This window comes from Microdochium trichocladiopsis, assembly GCF_020744255.1.
Source record: "Microdochium trichocladiopsis strain MPI-CAGE-CH-0230 chromosome Unknown B0I36scaffold_7, whole genome shotgun sequence".
Taxonomy (NCBI): Eukaryota; Fungi; Ascomycota; class Sordariomycetes; order Xylariales; family Microdochiaceae; genus Microdochium; species Microdochium trichocladiopsis.
Window position 1 is genome coordinate 896,299 of NW_025763550.1, and position 16,473 is coordinate 912,771.

The following is a 16,473-nucleotide window of genomic DNA, read 5'->3' on the forward strand; positions in this document are numbered from 1 at the left end:
TTTGCGATATAGAATAGCCATCCTCGTTCATTGGGGTATCTAGTCGTGTCTATAGGTCATCAGTCCGTCTATACTAAATCATGCTTGCGCCCGCTTTCGCTCCAACAGAGAAACACAAAAAGAACATATATAGCAAGGCACCCTTGTCATCATCCCGCTCAGTACACTGTCGTGTTGCTGATGCCAGTATACACCCAGGTCAAAGTTGCCGCCTCAAGTCTAGGGCGTTTTGCCGGCCGCGTGGACGATTCCCTCTCGAGAGCATTCGTCTCCTTCTGGTCGTCCGCAGTGGTCTCGTCCACCCACTTCTGAAAAGTCGCCTTCAGCGCCCGAACCTGATGAGGCTTCGGCTGAGCGTCATATGGGTCTTCGTATCTGGAGTGAGCTTGCTTCGGCTGCTGCCCGAAAAAAGCCGACGTCGTTGTAGTCGTCGCAGTGGTTTTTGTCGTCGGGCCCGACGATATTGGCACTTCTCCTACGCCGCCCCGTCCCCTGACCCGCGTGTCTTGCTGCGGGCTTAGGCGCGCAGGTGAGGCCGCTATGTTTGTGTCCCTGGTTGTTCCACCATGCCCATCTGCCTGGACCTGCTCAGTTCCTTTCATTTCATCCGCGCCATGCTTGCTGCCGTGGCCAGGCTTCTCGTCCACATCATCCATGACATAGTCTTCGAGACTGCTGTGGCAAGGCCGTCTCAGCCAGTAGTTGTCCAGGTTGAAGTTGACATGGAAGTTGTAGTGAAACGCCTGATTCTGTACAGCCCCCGCGTGACTACCTATTCTCGGTGGTGGTGGTGACTGGTGGTGCTGATTCGGTCTTTGCATCGTCGGCATACCGGCCATGGCGATTGGTATTGGTGCCGGCGTGGGCGTCGTGCTCCATTGGAAGCACCGCTGATCGAGCCACTGGACCTGCAGGCTAAAGGCCGACCTCTGGTAGACCACCAGCTTGACGGCCTCGAGCTTCTGGAACTGCGTGAGGTGCTTGAGCAGCTTCGCCATGTTGCGCTTCGTCTGCACCGACCGGTGGAACAACCTCAGCTGCAACCCAGCATGCAGGCCCCACGACGTTCCCAGCGCGATCTGTGAAATATGCTTGCGGATCACGTCGACCTGGCTCAGCAGGCGTATGGCTTTGAGCAGTCGGCGGACCTGAAGGTATGAGTCGAACAGCAGCACGTCCCGCTGCAGATCGAGAAACTTGATCGTACCAGATAGAACTACCGGCTTGTATCTGCGCATCACCGCGCTGCGAGCACCATGACAGACATTGCTGATCACTGGCGGCCGCTCGTTGCGGATATCGGCAAAGAGCAGGTGGTTTGCCGGGTTCGAGCGCGGTATTGAGGGCGCCGGCGCATCAAAGACCTCGTAGACCCTGGGCTCGGGAAGGGCAAACTGCCAGATGAGATCCTGGAGTTCTGCCGGGAGCCGGCCGAACAGATGAAATTGCGCGGCACTCATACCAAAATCCCAAGTCTGGTCGCACAAGAGGAACCGGAAATGTAGTTCGGACAAATACGTAAGATGAAGTTGTGTAAGTATGCACTTGGAATATGCTTTCGCTGGAAAGATGTTGCTACATGTGCACGTTGGCCAGGTGCTGTTCCTGATTGCATTCGAGAAGTCGGTGGCAAGGCCAGGTTGTGCCGCTGGCAGTGAGGTGGTGCGTGGCAGCTGAGTGATCAGACTGTTGTTGTTCCAAGTTGAGCAAAGGCGCAGGTTTAGAGGTTTGATCAGAAGCGGTTGGTCCCTCGAGAGATGCGTGTGTTTGGTTGGCACGGCTGTGTACGGGCTGCAACCTAAGCACAGCCGAGTCACAAGACCACAGGGTAGTGCAGAATATATAAAAGAGGCACTGCAATCATGCCCGGTTGGCACAAGGGCGGTGGGGGGGTTTTCTTACCAAGCGAGCGCATGATCACGAACGGCACGCCGGCGGTCGGCGCCTGACTTGTTAGTCTGGAGCCCGAGTGGTGATGAGTGGCTCCCTGGGCCAAGCAGCAGGCGGTGGACTGGGCATAGTCCGTCCACCCACCCTTGTGCACAAGCGGCCACGGGCAAACCGCGAGTGGGTGGGCGTCACCATGATGGCAAAAGGACCAGCGCCAAATGTGGGCAAACACGATGGTGCACCCTGGCACAGAGAGGGCCGCTTGCCGCGGCCTGGCCTGGTGGTGGGCGTCGTCGTGTTGCATAGCGGCAGTGGTGTGACGGGCTTTGACCTGGGGCGGACTAGCTGCAAGCGACAGCACACAGCACAGGGCAAAGCAGCAGCAGGCGAGATGGCTTCGTTTGTGGTTGCCAAAACAATGCCTAACCTGGCCCGGCGCCGACCTATTCGGGGTCGGCGCGGCCAGCAAGCGCACCGAGTATATCCCATGACGACAGGGCTGGCCGGTCTAAACTCACGGGCGACTACCGAAAGAGGCCATGGAATGCGTCCCAGCAGCACTCGGGGGCCAGGGGCAGCTCGGGGGGGCAGCGCGGCATGGGGTTCACTGACGTCGATCAGCCGGCGGGTACTCCGTCTGAGTGCAGATGTAGCTCCTAATTACGGTGCCTCGAGCTTGTTTGGGCAAGACTGCAGTTCCAGATGTCTTCCTGCTCTCCGCGCTCTACATAAGTCAGTGCTGTGCGCCTCCTGACCAGTGCTGTGTAATGTGGGGTGCTTGGATGAGACGCAACAGGAATGGCCCAGACAACTTTGACCCAAGTCTCTTGACGTATCCGGCAGGATGCCATCAAGGTTGAGCCCTATTCACAAAACTTCTTGATGCAAGTCTACTTTGGTCGAGTCTGTGCATAGGCACCGAGTATATCTAAGTGGAGATCGTGGTCAGGCACCTTTCCACAACTCGGGCCATCCTTGCGCACGACCAGGCATTGACTCGCGTCTTACTCGCTCAAAGACAGAGAGGATGGCGGCGTGGGCTACGATTTCTGGGAGCAGGAATTGTGATCCTTGAGCCCTGCCAAAAACTACACCCACCAGGTTTCACCAACGCAACTCGTATGGCATGGCTAACTAAGGTGGGCAAAAGCAGCCGCCCCTAGCTGAGTGCAGTGCAAGTTGACCGCCTGCTGCCGAACGACACCTGTCACTTCATCAATGGCACCAAGGCGATTCAGATGGCCCTCCTTTTGGCGAATCGGTGATGCCGACTTACTTGCGCGGCCCGGCCCATGTAGTAGGGGTGGAGAAGAAAGGCTCGAATGGTGCAAGCGTGGCCATCATCGGCCTCTTGTGATCGGGTACAAGCATATACAGAGGTGTCTAGTTGTTGTGCCAGTGAGGATATCAGAAAACCAGGCCTGCTTCTCAACCAAGTCAGAAGGGGCTGTGCAAGCAAGCAAGCAGCAACAGGCTGCAGCATAGTCGTGATGCGAGTGCAAAAGTGGTAAGCATCGCCGGTGCATGCGGCGGAGACGCCACCGTTCGGATCACGGACATGGATCCAGCCATAAGCTCCGAGTCTGTCAGCCGGGGGACCGGCCGTCAGTGCGCCCGCCTTCTGTGGGTGGTTGCAGGCAGATCCTGCCGAGCCCTTTGCTGGCAGTCAAGCCCGGAAGATCGTGGGGCTTCTTGCCTTTCAGGGCAAGCATCCCCGTTGAAGCCAGGGCCACCGTCCGATGCGGCTTCCGCAAGAGTTCTCGCGAACGTATGCAACGGCGTTTGACATGCATGCGGGACCCCCTGGCGGCTGATCCGAAGACGACATCGAGCCGGCCGGGGCGATCTGCAGTTCCAACCTCGCTTCCGTGAGCCATTCGTATGGGCGGGCTTGTTGACGGGAAGGAAGACCTTGAAACACCGGAGACCCTTGCTTCATCAGGTATCGCCCACGCCGACTGCTCAAGGGCACGCAGCTCTCGCTTGCGGAGATGACCAGTCGAGCCAAGTTCGTGGCGCCGGCTAGACGCAGGGGCCGCAACTCGGCGTCAACAACGGCATCATACGAGGCAAGGTTTTGTCGGAGCACACGAGTCGTCGTCTATGGAGCATTGTCCTGCAACACAGCGTCCCCTCTACCCGTTCTACCCGTGCCGTCGGATGGGGATTCTGGATATCTTGGGCGGCCCATGAGCGCGGGGGTTTTGACTTTGATGGTCAAGCCACTGCCCCAGCCATCATTGCATGGGCCCTGAAACTCGGGTCCGAGTCGACGGGAAAGCGAAAGTTCCTGACCATCTTGGACCAAGTTGCAGGCTCCGAATGGCACGTCGCCATCACGCAATCCTTGCTCAGGACGGACAGCCTCAGGCGGTCCTTGCTGTGGGCCCTAGCAGAATGCAGGACTTTTGCTTTTTCTCCTGCAATATCGAGGTTGCAGTGTAGGAGCCTCTGAGTCATCGCAGTCAAGATGGAGCGAGCAGCAGATTCTCGTTGGCATTGAGGACGGGCAAGCTTGCACTGCCTCAGCGACGACGTCTTGGCAGAGTTGTTGCTGCTGCGCAAGGCTGGGCCAGAGAACTTTCCAAGGTTCTTGCACCTACCTAAAGTGAAGCAAAAGCTTTTTGTGTCTCGTGATGTCGTTTCACTGGATGCCGTTTGGTTCTCGTTGACATCGGAATAAAACCTTTCCAACAAATATGAGCAGGAGGACAATAATACTATCTATCCTAAGAGAATCAATCGTTGTCGTTGTCGTGGTCTCTAAGCTGTCCACGGGTGCCTCAGGGCTGCCATGAGAGCTTTCGCACACGCGTGACAGCTGCGCGACAGCCCGCCCCCAGCTGGCACCCTGCAGAAAATTTCCGGGTGGGTGCTGCTGGCACACGCGCCGGCCTGGCCCACCTTTCCCACCAGAGGGGAGTCCATAAAACGCACACGGCGCCGCCTGCGACTCTTCCTCTGCTTCTCTTCTTCTTTTCTTTCTTCGTGCGGCTGGCATGATCTGATTTCTCCGTGTTGCTCGAGATTCTTCAAACCCGTAATCAATCGCAGCGTCAATCATTTTGCCACAGATTATCCAAAATTGCAGGCCGGCATACTCATGTCTTGCACTCCTCGAGTTTTCGTCTCCTCTCCGTGAACACACGGCTCGCTGGGTTTGCCTGAAAGGGCGACCTGCGGGAGATGGGTGGAGGCGCGGTGCAAGACGTCGGACATAACTTTCATCATCAACAACCCTAGACAGATAGCTTCGCTCCTCTTGGCCATTGCGGTCCGGCTAGCAAGGGATTTTGCGTCTCGTGTGTTTTCAGTGTCGTGAAATGCCAAAACCTTCGCCAAAATCGTGCACGCGTCCAGCGTGGGAGCACTAGTGGGCTGGTATCAACGGCCGCGTGGACGATCATCACCATCAGATGTCCATTGATCGTATAAACTTGCGTTGGAGTGCTGATACTTGCTATGCATTTGGCGCCGTCTATATCCTTTTTGTCATAGGAGGATTGTCTAAAACATTGCGCAATCATGCTGCGCCGCATGCCTCTAAATGCAAACGTTACTTCACCCAGACCAACCCGAGTCCACATGGCGGAACCGACACAACATCTCTCAGCCACGACGCTTGAACTGGGTCCCAGCTTCCACAGACGATAGTCTACTCGCCAGGCTCGTCGCCAATCTTCTCGAGCTTGCCCATCTCGCGCTTTTCGCCCGTCTCGCCAATGAGCCTGATGCGGTCGAGCCGGACTTTTTCGCTGTCACCATCGCCGTCGACGACAAAGATGACGACACTGGTCACATTCTGGAACCGCACGAAACGCAGGCCAATGTTGGCCGTGCCGTCCTTGTTCCAGTCGTCCTCGCCAAGCTCAATCTCCTGCGTGGCCTGCGTGTCCTCGGCCTCGGAAAAGTCTAGAATATGCGGGCGATTCGTAAAGATCTTGATCGTCTTGGGCCGCATGGGCAGCTCATCCTCGTCCTCGTCCTCATCCTCGGTGGGTGGTAGCGAGGTGATCTGGCGGTTGTGAGTGGCAAAACGTCAGCCGAAGCCCAGATGTCGGAACAAACATTAATCACCCCCATCAATGCGGAGTGGGAGAAGCTCTGCGATGACCCGCTTACCTGTAGAGTGTGCAGCTTGACAGTAGCGTTGAAGGGCACATAGAGCATGACCTGCTCGTCCGTATCGCTCTCGATCCAGTCCTTGCTATCACTAGCACCACCGCTCTTGTTCAGAGCCGAGGGCTTCTCCCTGCTGTACAACGTGCGCTTGCTGAACACCGACTCGTCCACGTTTGACCAGTCGAGCCCAGGGATGTTGATCACGTCCGACAAGTCCGTGTAGCCCCGCGGCAGGTCGGCGCCTCGCCACGCCAAACCGCCGCTACCGCTGCCACTCGCGCTGCTGCTACCACCACCGCCGCCGGACTGGCCAGCCTTCTCAATATCACTGGCAAGCTGCTCGACGACGGCCTGCAACCTCCGCGGGTCACTGCCACGGACCTGCTCGACGACGCTGCCGTGGCGGAAGAGGATAAATGTCGGGAGCGAGGTGACGGCGTACTCGGCGCCGACCTGCTTGCCGGCCTCGGTCTCGGTGTTGATCTTGACAAAGGTGGCGACGCCGGGCTGCGAGAGCTGCCGGGAGAGCTGTTCGAAAAACGGCGCGATCTGCTTGCAAGGCCCGCACCAGTCGGCATAGACTATATGAAGATGGAGAAGAAGCACCCCGAAAGTCAGCCTGATGTCTCCCGGTTTCCTGCTTGGGAATCGTTGTTTGTTGTCGTAGATTAATGTCCGGGTCGTGAGAAAGAAGCTTACAGTCGGCAACCACGATGCTGGAGCTCTTGAGCAGCTCGCTGAACTGCTCCCTCGAGGAGATTGTTATTGTTTTCGACATGGCGTCTATGAAGCACTCTGGCTGCGATGCGGAGGTAGTTCAGGCACAACCCTCGTCGTCAGGTGGGAGATGGGAAAGGCGGGAAGTCGAGCTATGTAGTACACACTGGGGCAGCCTGCGTTGCTGGAATGGTGGGGAAACAGAGCTCTCGTAGAGGCGTGACTGACATTGGATTTGTCAAGGCGCGTGGCGGGGCACGTCAAAGAGCTCCGCTAGCGGTACCCGACGTAGAAGAGTGCCGAAGAAGCAAGCAATAGCCCGACCGATATATGGTATTCCGACACCGATCGCAACAGTGCGTCCCTTTTGAGTGCGTGTATATGTTCAATTGAGTTCTTGACGGTCAAAGTTCTCCATGATTCGAACGTGCCAACACTGACATTACATATTCTTAGTCTAAACCCACCCCTCGAGTTGGAGAACATACCAACTAACTACACCGGCAGGGTACAACACCCACAGAACGAAAGACTATGCACGCGGTAGTTTCTAGTATTAGCAATACTTGTGTCTCGTATTGATTCTTCTTTCGAGTGATATTGATGCTATCTATTTGGTCGGTGCCGACTTCATGCCAAGCCCGACGTGCAAAAGGTAATTCCTGGCGCAAGTGCAAACGTCTCAAAGGATATCTCCATAAACAACAATCCGACCTGCAAAATCAAAAGATTAATGACTTAATTCGGGACAGGTGACCAGTACTGAGATACAGCCACCGAGGCTGAATCATACACCAACAGCGTGGCTGAAGACCTTGGTGGCAAGCTGTGCTAGCAGCCGGGCACGATCGTCGTACGGCAAATCCTGGAAGACAGCATAAACGCTCTTGCCCTTTGCGTCGCGGATGGCGCCAAGTCTGTTGCCGGCCACCATACCACCTATGGCACCAGGGAAATTGGCCACGATGAATCCGAGGACACCGCCGGCCGCGCCACCAGCGACGCCCCAGAACTTGCCCCCGTTCTGACTGCGGGCTTCCTCCATGCCCTCTTCCCGGAGCATCTCCTCGAACACGTCACCAAACTGTGCATTCTCTGTCTCCTGGCGAGCCTGCTGCGTGTTGTCGGGGTTTGCCTGCCCGGTAAAGTAGTTCCACGCCCAGCTGTAGAAGCCATTGGGCTGGGTTCCAGTCCCTCCTGGCGGCACTTCCTCGTCAAAGGCTTCCTCCCAGTCATCGTCGGAGAATGAGCCAGGCACGCCCCCTTGGGTGTGGGCGCCGGTGCTAGGTTTTGGCTGCGGCTTTGCCCTGCTGCCTCCAAACAGCTTGCGCTGAGCGTCGTACTCGCGTCGCCGGGCCGAGTCTGAGAGGGTGTAGTATGCGTCGTTCACGAGCTGGAACTTGCGTGTGCGGCTGGCGCGCTCTGGTGAGTCGGCAGGAACTCTGTCTGGATGTGTCTTGAGCGCAGCGCTTTACAGAAGTGGGTTAGAATGACGTAGTTGTAGAGCTTCGCAAAGGATATGCCGGGGAGTACTGTACCGCTTGTAAGCCTCGCGAATCTGCTGGTTCGAAGCTGTCTCTGAGATGTCGAGAATCGCATCTGTGCGATCGAATTAGCCTGACACGTTCCCAAGCATCTGACAATACAATACGTGTGAAGCATGATCGGCTTACAGTAGTTGGGTGGGGCGCCCGTCGCCATCTTGAAGGTCTCGTGAGAGGGGCACGGGTCGGATCTGCTGGTGACGGAGAGGTAAGATTGTTGGTGGAACAGGACGACCAGGGCAACTAGGAGATGCAAGATGTACGTAGATGAAGACGGCTAGGAGGAAGATGCGCCGGGACGGAGCTTTCCTGACGGCTTGACTCTGAATGGCCGCCACTACCACGAAACCGGGCTGGCTGTCAAAGTCAGGCCTGGAGTGTCACGTCCGGGGCCCTTCCTGCCCTGGAGCGCCCGTCGCAGCTGTCAGTCAGGCGATGAAGTCATGGCTGTGGCTGAGGCTTTCCAGCGTTGCGCGGGGGAAGGCAGACCCCAAGTGACTCACCCGCCACATTGTGGCCAGTGTGTCCTTTGTCGCAGGGCTGTCTGCTCCAGGCGGGCACGCTCAAGGGTCTCGACTGCAGAAAAGCGGGGCCCGACACGCCCGCGTGTTCTCTGTGACATGAACAGGCCACACTAGAGCCCGAAGCGTGCTAGCTGGGCTGGGAGCCACTCCAGCTGCCTCCCAAGGTTGCAAGGGGTGCTCAAAGTGGTGCTGTTCAGTCGATCACTGCAGCCTTCCCAGCCTCTCGAATTGTCGGTGAGAAATGGAGACCGTCCCAGGTCAGCTCAGGATAAGCCCTCTCTTATGCAGTTTGCTGCAGGTTACCATCGTGCATACCGGATCGTAGTGAACTGCATCCGTTGCTCCATTTCCCCCCCTCGACTGCACCAGACCGTGGCCCGCGCAAGGCCCCTCCCTTGGTTTCCACTGTCTTCCTCACGGTTTTATCATCACACAGCAATAAGCAAGCATCAGGGTGTCGTTGAGCTCTCGCTTCTGTGCCTAATCACGCTCCTTATCCACTCGACCGCGGGGATTGACTGGCTCGCTTGGACCCTGCCAACCCGGGCATCTCGACAACCCTCCACACATGTTCCCGTCAGCCTGACTTGGCTGTTGAGCTTTCAATTGACCTCGAGAGTGCTCAGAGGAAAGCTGATTTGAAGCCTACACGCAAGCCTCTTCTCGAAAATTTAGACATAACGTCCAAAACCTGAGCTCCTAAGCTCTCCACCAACCTCCACGATTCCTAGAGCTGGGCCCCGGCACAACCATCACGATGGGTTTCTTTGACGGCTGGGACGGCGCGTCCGTGATTTCGTCGTCGTCGAAGCACACCAAGCACCACAAGTCGTCTTCGTCATCGCACAAGTCGTCGCGAAAGCGCTCAAAGTCGAGATCCCGCTCGCGCGATCGCAAGCACCGCAGCTCGGGCAGCGCCTCTGTCATTGGCAACTTCCTGGCTGGCAGCGGCAGCAGCCACTACAACAAGCACAACTCGTCCAAGGCGAGCTTCTTCAACCTCGGCAACAACAGCAGCAGGAGTCTCTTTGGTGGTCTGGGTATGTCACTTACTCATCTTAACGCTCCCCCTCACCCCCGCTCTGACACAACAAGCACAGGCCGCTCCTCGTCCTCATACTACCGCCGTCAGCCCCGCGCCAACTTTGTCCAGCGCGCGATCAAGTACCTGAAGAAGCTCCTCCGCGACCTCGTCTACTACGCAAAGCGGCACCCCATGAAGGTCTTCATGATCGTCATCATGCCCCTCATCACCGGCGGCGCCCTGACGGCCCTGCTCGCGACCTTCGGCCTGCGCCTGCCGCCCTCGGTCGAGCGCATGCTCGGCGTCGCGGCAAAGACCGCCTCGGGCGACGGCATCGGCCTAGTCGGCGAGGCCGTCCGCATGGCGAGCAACCTCGGCGGCAGCGGGGGTGGCAGCGCGTTTGTCGAGCACGGCCGCGACGGCGGCCTGCAGTGGGAGCGCAAGGGTTATAGCAGCACCAGCAGCGACTGGGGTATCGGCGGGGGTCTGATGGGCGGCGTCAAGGACTTCTTCCGGTGATTTCTTTTTGGTTGGGTGGCATTTTTTTTTTCAGTGCTGCTTGTTGATGAAACAGTGTTTTGATGAGCGTTTATAGTGACTTTGGGTGGCATTTTGCGCAAAAAGCTTAGCAAAACAGCGAGTTTCTGGGAATCGAGTTTCCCCCCATTCCCCGCCTGGCGGAGAGTGAGGGATGGTTTTGTATATAGCATGGTTTCTCTCGGCGGATCCTTCCTTTCACTTGTCTCCATAGGCCCGCATCTCAATATCACTACTATTTGCCTTAAGTACCCGAGTATGGACATGGATGCAAGGACGATCGGATCCGTTCCAGTTGTTTAGTGTACGGAAGACCCTGGCCAGAGATGTAGGCTGCAGAGGTTATGTCAGAGAGTTCTCTGCTCATACACTTTTCCATGCTCCAATCCACGTACCATCCATGTAACAGTCAAGAAAGCAAAAAAGATGAGATTTTCCGTTGCAAAATGTATAATAACATGATAAGGATGCGACTTCGTCCAGACAGGTTGACAGACATCTCTGTCTCTCAGTCCCTCCTTTTCTCCCTCTTCGTCTCCTCCTTTTCCTTTTCGTACTTTTTCCTCTCCTTGCTTCTATGACTCCTCCGTTTTTCGACACTACTACTGCTGGTCGTGTCCTTGCTACTCCTGCCCTTGCCTATGGACTTTTTGTTTTCTTGTTCTGCGGGTTTCGCATTGACCTTGCCATCAATCGTAGTCTTCTCCTTCTTCATCAACGACTTCCATAGAGGGGACGCAGTCGAAGCCGAAAAGGGGATATGTTGCGTGGCAAGAGTAGGAGACAAAGTGACTGAGGAGAAAGGCTCGCGAAGTAGTACAGCAGATGACAACGACGACAAAGTCCTGAAAGACTTGGAAGAATTGGCTGGCTCATCCTATTTTCCCTTTCGACCCTTTTTCCCACCACTGCTGCTGCCGACAGGCTTCCGCTTGGATGGCGACGATGACTTCTTGGATTTTGGTGCACGCTCAGGCTCGGGAGAGGTCGACGGGCGCTGTTCCAGTACGACAATGTCCTCGCGGCCACCGTCGCGAACAATCCGAGCACCACTACCCACTTCGTCGCTAGTGGTCTCCTCGTCCTCGCTGCTGTACCGACCAATCAGCCTGGCGCTCCGTCTCGGATTGCCTTGAGGCAGGTTGCCATAGGCCAAACCCATGTCCATAGCGTCATCTCGAGAAACAGGAGTGCTGGACCGAAGCGACGAGCGTGGCCCAGCCGTCTGGTACTGGAAGGGATCATGCGGGTGTGAGGACGATTGTGATGACCCGGATCGCCTCCGATGATCGTCCTCGTACTGATAAGAGGTTCGGGATGGAGGTCGCGCAGTAGGGTCTGAAGCATGCCTCAAATTGGACGGAGGGTTGACATATTGGTATTCGAAGGGCGACGAACGTCCGTCGGCTTGGGAACGAGGCCGGTGTGAGCTTCCTGTGCCCGAATGAGGGCGCGAGCGGGACGAAGTCGTAGGTGGCGCGAAAACACCAGAGGGCGGCCCTCGTGCCTGGTTGATGGCCGAAAGCGTCGATGGTGTCGGATGCATCGGCAGCGCATCATCTGGACCTCCCACTGCCTTGCCTCGTCGTGAAGGAGGTGGCAACGCATCGAAGTGGGAGAGTGGTATCGAAACCCGGTTCTCCTTCTCCTTGCGCCGCTTTTTGTCGCTGCCACTGCCACTCGCACCACTACTCTTCCTCGACGCCTCGGCCGCCAACCGCTGCTTCCTCTTCTCCAGTGCGGCAAGTTCCTCCTTGTTGAGCTTGACTTGTTGCTTGCCCTTGGCCTGAGCCTTCCGTATCCGGCTCAGTGCATGCTGCACGATGGCCTCCTCTTTTTCTCTCTCCGCAATCGAAGCCTCGTCTTCCGTGTCCTCGTTGCTTTCTGACTCCGACCCGCTCGACTCGTCCTCCTGGTACGCGTAACCTCGCCGCGACCTGCTGCCGCTTCCGCCCCCACTCATATCTGCGCCTGTAATCTGAAGTGCATCCTTACGAAACAGTCTATTGCCACCCGGAACCATTAAACCAACGCCTTGTGAATCTGTGTCGTCGCTGTCCAGCTCCTCCACGATCCTGTCTCTAGCAGTGAAATATGCAAAATCCCCCTCTTGCGGCGCTCCCCACGTGTTATTCCCGCGCCTTGATGGTCTTCCCCATTGGGGCGCTGCTTTGGGAGCTCGCGGCCGACCACCTAGACCGCCTCCCCTGAAAAAGCCTCATCGATCGGCTTGTCCATGAAAGCAGCGTGGCCAAAGATGACAACGCCGCTGGCGCCAATCAGCCACAGAAGAGTGGAGAAGGGCGATGCAATGAGAAAGAGCAGACCACAGGTGACCATCAGACCAGTGTAAAGCTGGGACGAGGTCGCCTGGAAGGTGCCAATGACGAGATCCTGGCCATTGAGGCGGCCGAGAAGCCAGAGGCCGCAGACGAAGAGCACCACATCCAGCAAGAGCACAGTATTGGTGATGAGGGCGTAGATGCTGAGGAGCACGAAAACCAGGGCGTAGTTGCTGGAGAAGGTGCCGAGGTTGTAGTTGACGCGCGACTGGACCTCGCCGAAGTTCTCGGGCTTGGAAATGCGCTTGAAGTCGAAGAACTCGCTGATGGGCCGCATATTGGCAAAGCGGCTGGACAGCGAGGTGTTGCGGAAACCTGCGAGGCGTTCCGAGATGTTGAAACGCGACGTCAGGACGTCAATCGGGATCTGGATACGAGCCATCTTGTCCAAATTTCAAAGGAGATGGAGTATAGTATACGATGTCGGGTGCCTAATGCGTGTGGTTATAGATGATGTGTAAATCGAGCCGGGCCGAGGATGCTGTGTTCCAAGCAGTAACGGTGTCTGGTTCGTTATGTGGGGTTGAAGCGGCGGTGGAGTCGTTACGACGAAATGTAGCCGGAGCAGGTGCACTCTGTGTGGTGTGACAATGGACAATGGCAAGGTAGATGGTAAACGCGAGAGGGTGATGGCGACCAAAGGGTGTCTTTAAGGGCGGTGCTCGTGCAGTGAATCAAGGGAGAAGGGGAAACACGACCCTTGGAAGAGGCGGTGCCAGGCCAAGGTGGAGTGGATATCTGTTCAAAGCGCGCGTGTCAATTTCAGATCTGGGCGACTGCATTTTTTTAAGGTTGCACGCGAAATGCTACCCCAAGAGGAACCAATAAAGGGGGGTGGAAGTGTTTCTCAGGGGAGGCAGCCACTTAAGGACGGGCGATGGTGGGCTTACGTTTCTGATTGCGCAGGGCGATGCACCCAAGATAATTGGCCGGCAACGGAAAGGGCGCTGGTGCGCCGCTGGCGATAAGCTGATGCAGCCTCTGGGTCTCGCCTGAGAGCGTGCGTTGTCTCTAGGCAGGAGCCCAAGAGGTTCCAGGCAGAAGTTTCTGAGTCTCGAATGGGGAAACGAGACAAAGTGCTCTGGCAAAGCCCGGATGGCGAGTGCCGGGTCGGGTTGTAGTTGTGGGTTGGCGGTGCAGGGATGCTGGTGATGCCGGGTGGAGGCCCAACGATGACGACAATGGGGCTGGTCTCGACCAAGTCGCTCACGTCCACATTCAGTGTCGTGGTGTCGTGTGCTTTGGAGGCTCTGGGAAAACCGATCCCCTTTCTTTTGTCTTGCTTGGTGCCTGACTGGAGAAGCTGGCCAGCCGGCTGGTCTGGGGCGGGCTGGTTGCGCACCGCCTGCTGCAGGATCTCGTCAAGCCCCCCCTCTGCAGTGTTTCTCGTGTGTGGAAACACACGACCGGCTTCGTGAAGGTTGGGTCTGTCCCGAATGGTCGTCACAACTCCGCCTGCTCCTCAATGACGGGAGACGGGCTGGAGGATAGGGCAGAGAAAGGAAGAAGGGGCGGGGAGCTCCAGGTGTGGGAGCAGAGCTGTTTTCACTGTCCACCGTCTGTCGCCAGCAAGCCGAGCTTATGCAGCGCCAGCAGGGTGTGAGCCCGCTGCAGGTGTGAACTGGCGGTCGGCCTAAGAAGCGGATTCGCGGGCATCGGCCTCTTCCACGTCGAGCAGGCCTGGTCTGGCCGCCCGGTGCTTTGGGCTCCAAGCTGGCACAGGGCACATCCCGTCATCCTATCCACAGCGTGCAGATCTTGGAAAAAGTGGCTGATCTGGGTACCATGCACCTCCGCCTCTTCCATCACAGTAAGCTTGCCAATGTAGCTCTACCACCTGGCGGGATGAGCAAGACCGGATGCGAAAACGGTACGCTACCTGGCTGCTCTCGAATAGCACCAGCCAGGGTCCCTGAATCACTTCGCAAGCGCGCCGGAATTAGAGTTTCCCCAGTGTCTTCAAGGAAAAAGTCGTGTGGTTCCTGGCTACAGCGAGTCGGCATGGCCATTGCATCAGATTGATTCAGATCGCCTCACGGGAAGCGAGACTATGCCAGACGCAGCCCGAGGCGAGCAAGCTCTGTCGTGGCGGTCCTCTCTGGATGCTCTTGGGGCTCTCGATTCAGGTTGATGGCCAGAGTCTCTGTTGCGACGAATCCCATCGCAAAGGCACATTGTGAGGCATTCGTGTGGAGAGCAGCTAGCTGGGATTCGGCTTGTGGGAGAGGCTGGTCTTCGTGTCCCACTGATGGACGTTCATTACGTCGTCATCCCAGCTCGACAGTCACGGAGCAAGTAATTCCCAGAGGACGGAAAACTCTGCGCGATGTGCCTATTTCCCTGCTGGAGAGCGCATGCATGCACAATGCTCTGGCCAGCTGTGTGCTGTGTCATGGCGTAGTTTCTCGTCAGTCGGGCTCTCCCCACCACAGCCGCCAACTTGCGGTGTAGCTCAATGACGGCGCTGTGAGCTTCTGCTTGCAGAATGCCCGCGCGGACGAGGCCCCGACACAGTCTGAGGACAGTGATCCAAGCTATTCTACCGTCCCCTCACAGAGTCGGCCTGAATCGCAATGTTGGCCAAACTCTTCGTCCCTGAGCGACGAAGCATCCGGCAATGCTTCACGGCTCCATGTGGTGGTTCTCGAGCAGTACAGCACCATCACGGTGTGATGAGCATCGAGTGCCTCGTCCAGAGAGAATATGTGTAAAATGGAGGTTCCGACATATAGGATGCAAAGTCACTTGAGTGCATACCAGCACTTATAACAAGCACCGGGCCAACCTGAATCCCTGCACGAACCGATCAGACTTGTTGTTCACGATGTGTATGTGTGAACGACTCTCTAGAGCATCTGGTCCCAGCCCAGTTTCCACGCAGGCAGGCGCGCCCGGAAAACCGGCTCCTGGAGCGCTTCCCTCGTCGGTTGCCGGGATAGCAGCACGAACTACCCCACCAACACACCACCCGGAGGAAGGCAGGAGCCGCACGGCACTCCTCCCAGCAGGGCAGAGAGGCAAGCCAGCAGGGCAAGGCTTGCAACGGCGCCGAAGCCAAAAATCGTCCTTTGACCAGGCCGGCCCGGCTGACGACGACTTTCGATTTCCAGGTTTTTCTGCGCCTTGGAGACCACCTGGGCAGCTGCTGCGCAAGCAATCCGAGCTCCCCAAGCCTCCTCAATGCATTGTGCAAGGTCACCCACACCACCAGATCTTTGACGCGGCCAGAGCTCGAGATACGTGGTGCGAATGATTTGAGACAGCGTCCGCTTTCTTCTCACGTCTGGCCTAACCTGGCCATGGCTCAGGACGAGTCGGCGGTGGGTCCGGCGCTGCCAGCAGCCGGGCCACTGCTCAACGCTTCCGAGAACGACAACACACACCAGCAACGTATTGGCGACGAGCCATCAGGCAAATGCGACGAGTCCAAGGGCGATGGCTCTGACGAGGTCGAGGGTCATCATGCTCGGTCACTCTCGATACGTGCCAAGGCGGCCACTTTGATTCAACGCAATTACCGCGGGTACCGTGTCCGGAAGCAACTCCGTGGTCTTGATCTCGGTCCGTCGACCAGGTGGGACCAAGCAATCAGTGATGCGCGCTTCAGAGAAATCAACCGCCCTCGTCCCAGGGACGAATCCTTCCCCCTCACTGTCAAGGCAGAGGAGGCCAAAGCGCACGGCGTGTCCCTGGATTCCCTCAATGGAGAAAATGCCGCCCCGGACCCTGCCAGAGCGGCTGCCCGCCAGCGTTGGAAAAAGGCCATCACAGTG

At 57.2% G+C, this 16,473-nt stretch overlaps 7 protein-coding genes across 7 annotated transcripts; 1 reads left to right on the top strand and 6 right to left on the bottom strand.

The window, feature by feature from the left end:
- Positions 1-158: 158 nt before the first annotated feature.
- B0I36DRAFT_364655 (uncharacterized protein) lies at positions 159-1,460 on the bottom strand (the record flags this gene model as incomplete). Its single annotated transcript, XM_046159007.1, has 1 exon — positions 159-1,460. The coding sequence occupies one exon, from the start codon at positions 1,458-1,460 to the stop codon at positions 159-161; it is 1,302 nt and encodes a 433-aa protein (XP_046010256.1).
- A 3,861-nt stretch (positions 1,461-5,321) lies between these two features.
- Positions 5,322-7,086, bottom strand: B0I36DRAFT_327119 (PITH domain-containing protein). Its single transcript, XM_046154428.1, has 3 exons — positions 6,712-7,086; positions 6,013-6,593; positions 5,322-5,905 (listed from the first exon to the last, which is right to left on the bottom strand). Exons 1-3 carry the CDS (start codon positions 6,788-6,790, stop codon positions 5,546-5,548), a joined length of 1,020 nt encoding a protein of 339 aa, XP_046010257.1. The 5' UTR covers positions 6,791-7,086; the 3' UTR covers positions 5,322-5,545.
- Positions 7,087-7,283: 197 nt separating this feature from the next.
- B0I36DRAFT_327121 (uncharacterized protein) lies at positions 7,284-8,848 on the bottom strand. The gene is made up of 3 exons (XM_046154429.1): positions 8,403-8,848; positions 8,268-8,328; positions 7,284-8,198 (listed from the first exon to the last, which is right to left on the bottom strand). The coding sequence occupies exons 1-3, from the start codon at positions 8,428-8,430 to the stop codon at positions 7,517-7,519; spliced, it is 771 nt and encodes a 256-aa protein (XP_046010258.1). The 5' UTR covers positions 8,431-8,848; the 3' UTR covers positions 7,284-7,516.
- Positions 8,849-9,554: 706 nt separating this feature from the next.
- On the top strand, positions 9,555-10,340 carry B0I36DRAFT_350987 (uncharacterized protein; the record flags this gene model as incomplete). Its single annotated transcript, XM_046156970.1, has 1 exon — positions 9,555-10,340. One exon carries the CDS (start codon positions 9,555-9,557, stop codon positions 10,338-10,340), a length of 786 nt encoding a protein of 261 aa, XP_046010259.1.
- An 895-nt stretch (positions 10,341-11,235) lies between these two features.
- On the bottom strand, positions 11,236-12,321 carry B0I36DRAFT_364659 (uncharacterized protein; the record flags this gene model as incomplete). Its single annotated transcript, XM_046159008.1, has 1 exon — positions 11,236-12,321. The coding sequence occupies one exon, from the start codon at positions 12,319-12,321 to the stop codon at positions 11,236-11,238; it is 1,086 nt and encodes a 361-aa protein (XP_046010260.1).
- Positions 12,322-12,466: 145 nt separating this feature from the next.
- Positions 12,467-13,386, bottom strand: B0I36DRAFT_138738 (prenylated rab acceptor 1). Its single transcript, XM_046148334.1, has one exon. The coding sequence runs from the start codon at positions 13,080-13,082 to the stop codon at positions 12,552-12,554; it is 531 nt and encodes a 176-aa protein (XP_046010261.1). The 5' UTR covers positions 13,083-13,386; the 3' UTR covers positions 12,467-12,551.
- A 200-nt stretch (positions 13,387-13,586) lies between these two features.
- B0I36DRAFT_350990 (uncharacterized protein) lies at positions 13,587-14,709 on the bottom strand (the record flags this gene model as incomplete). Its single annotated transcript, XM_046156971.1, has 2 exons — positions 13,587-14,074; positions 14,580-14,709. 2 exons carry the CDS (start codon positions 14,707-14,709, stop codon positions 13,587-13,589), a joined length of 618 nt encoding a protein of 205 aa, XP_046010262.1.
- Between the last annotated feature and the right edge of the window lie 1,764 nt (positions 14,710-16,473).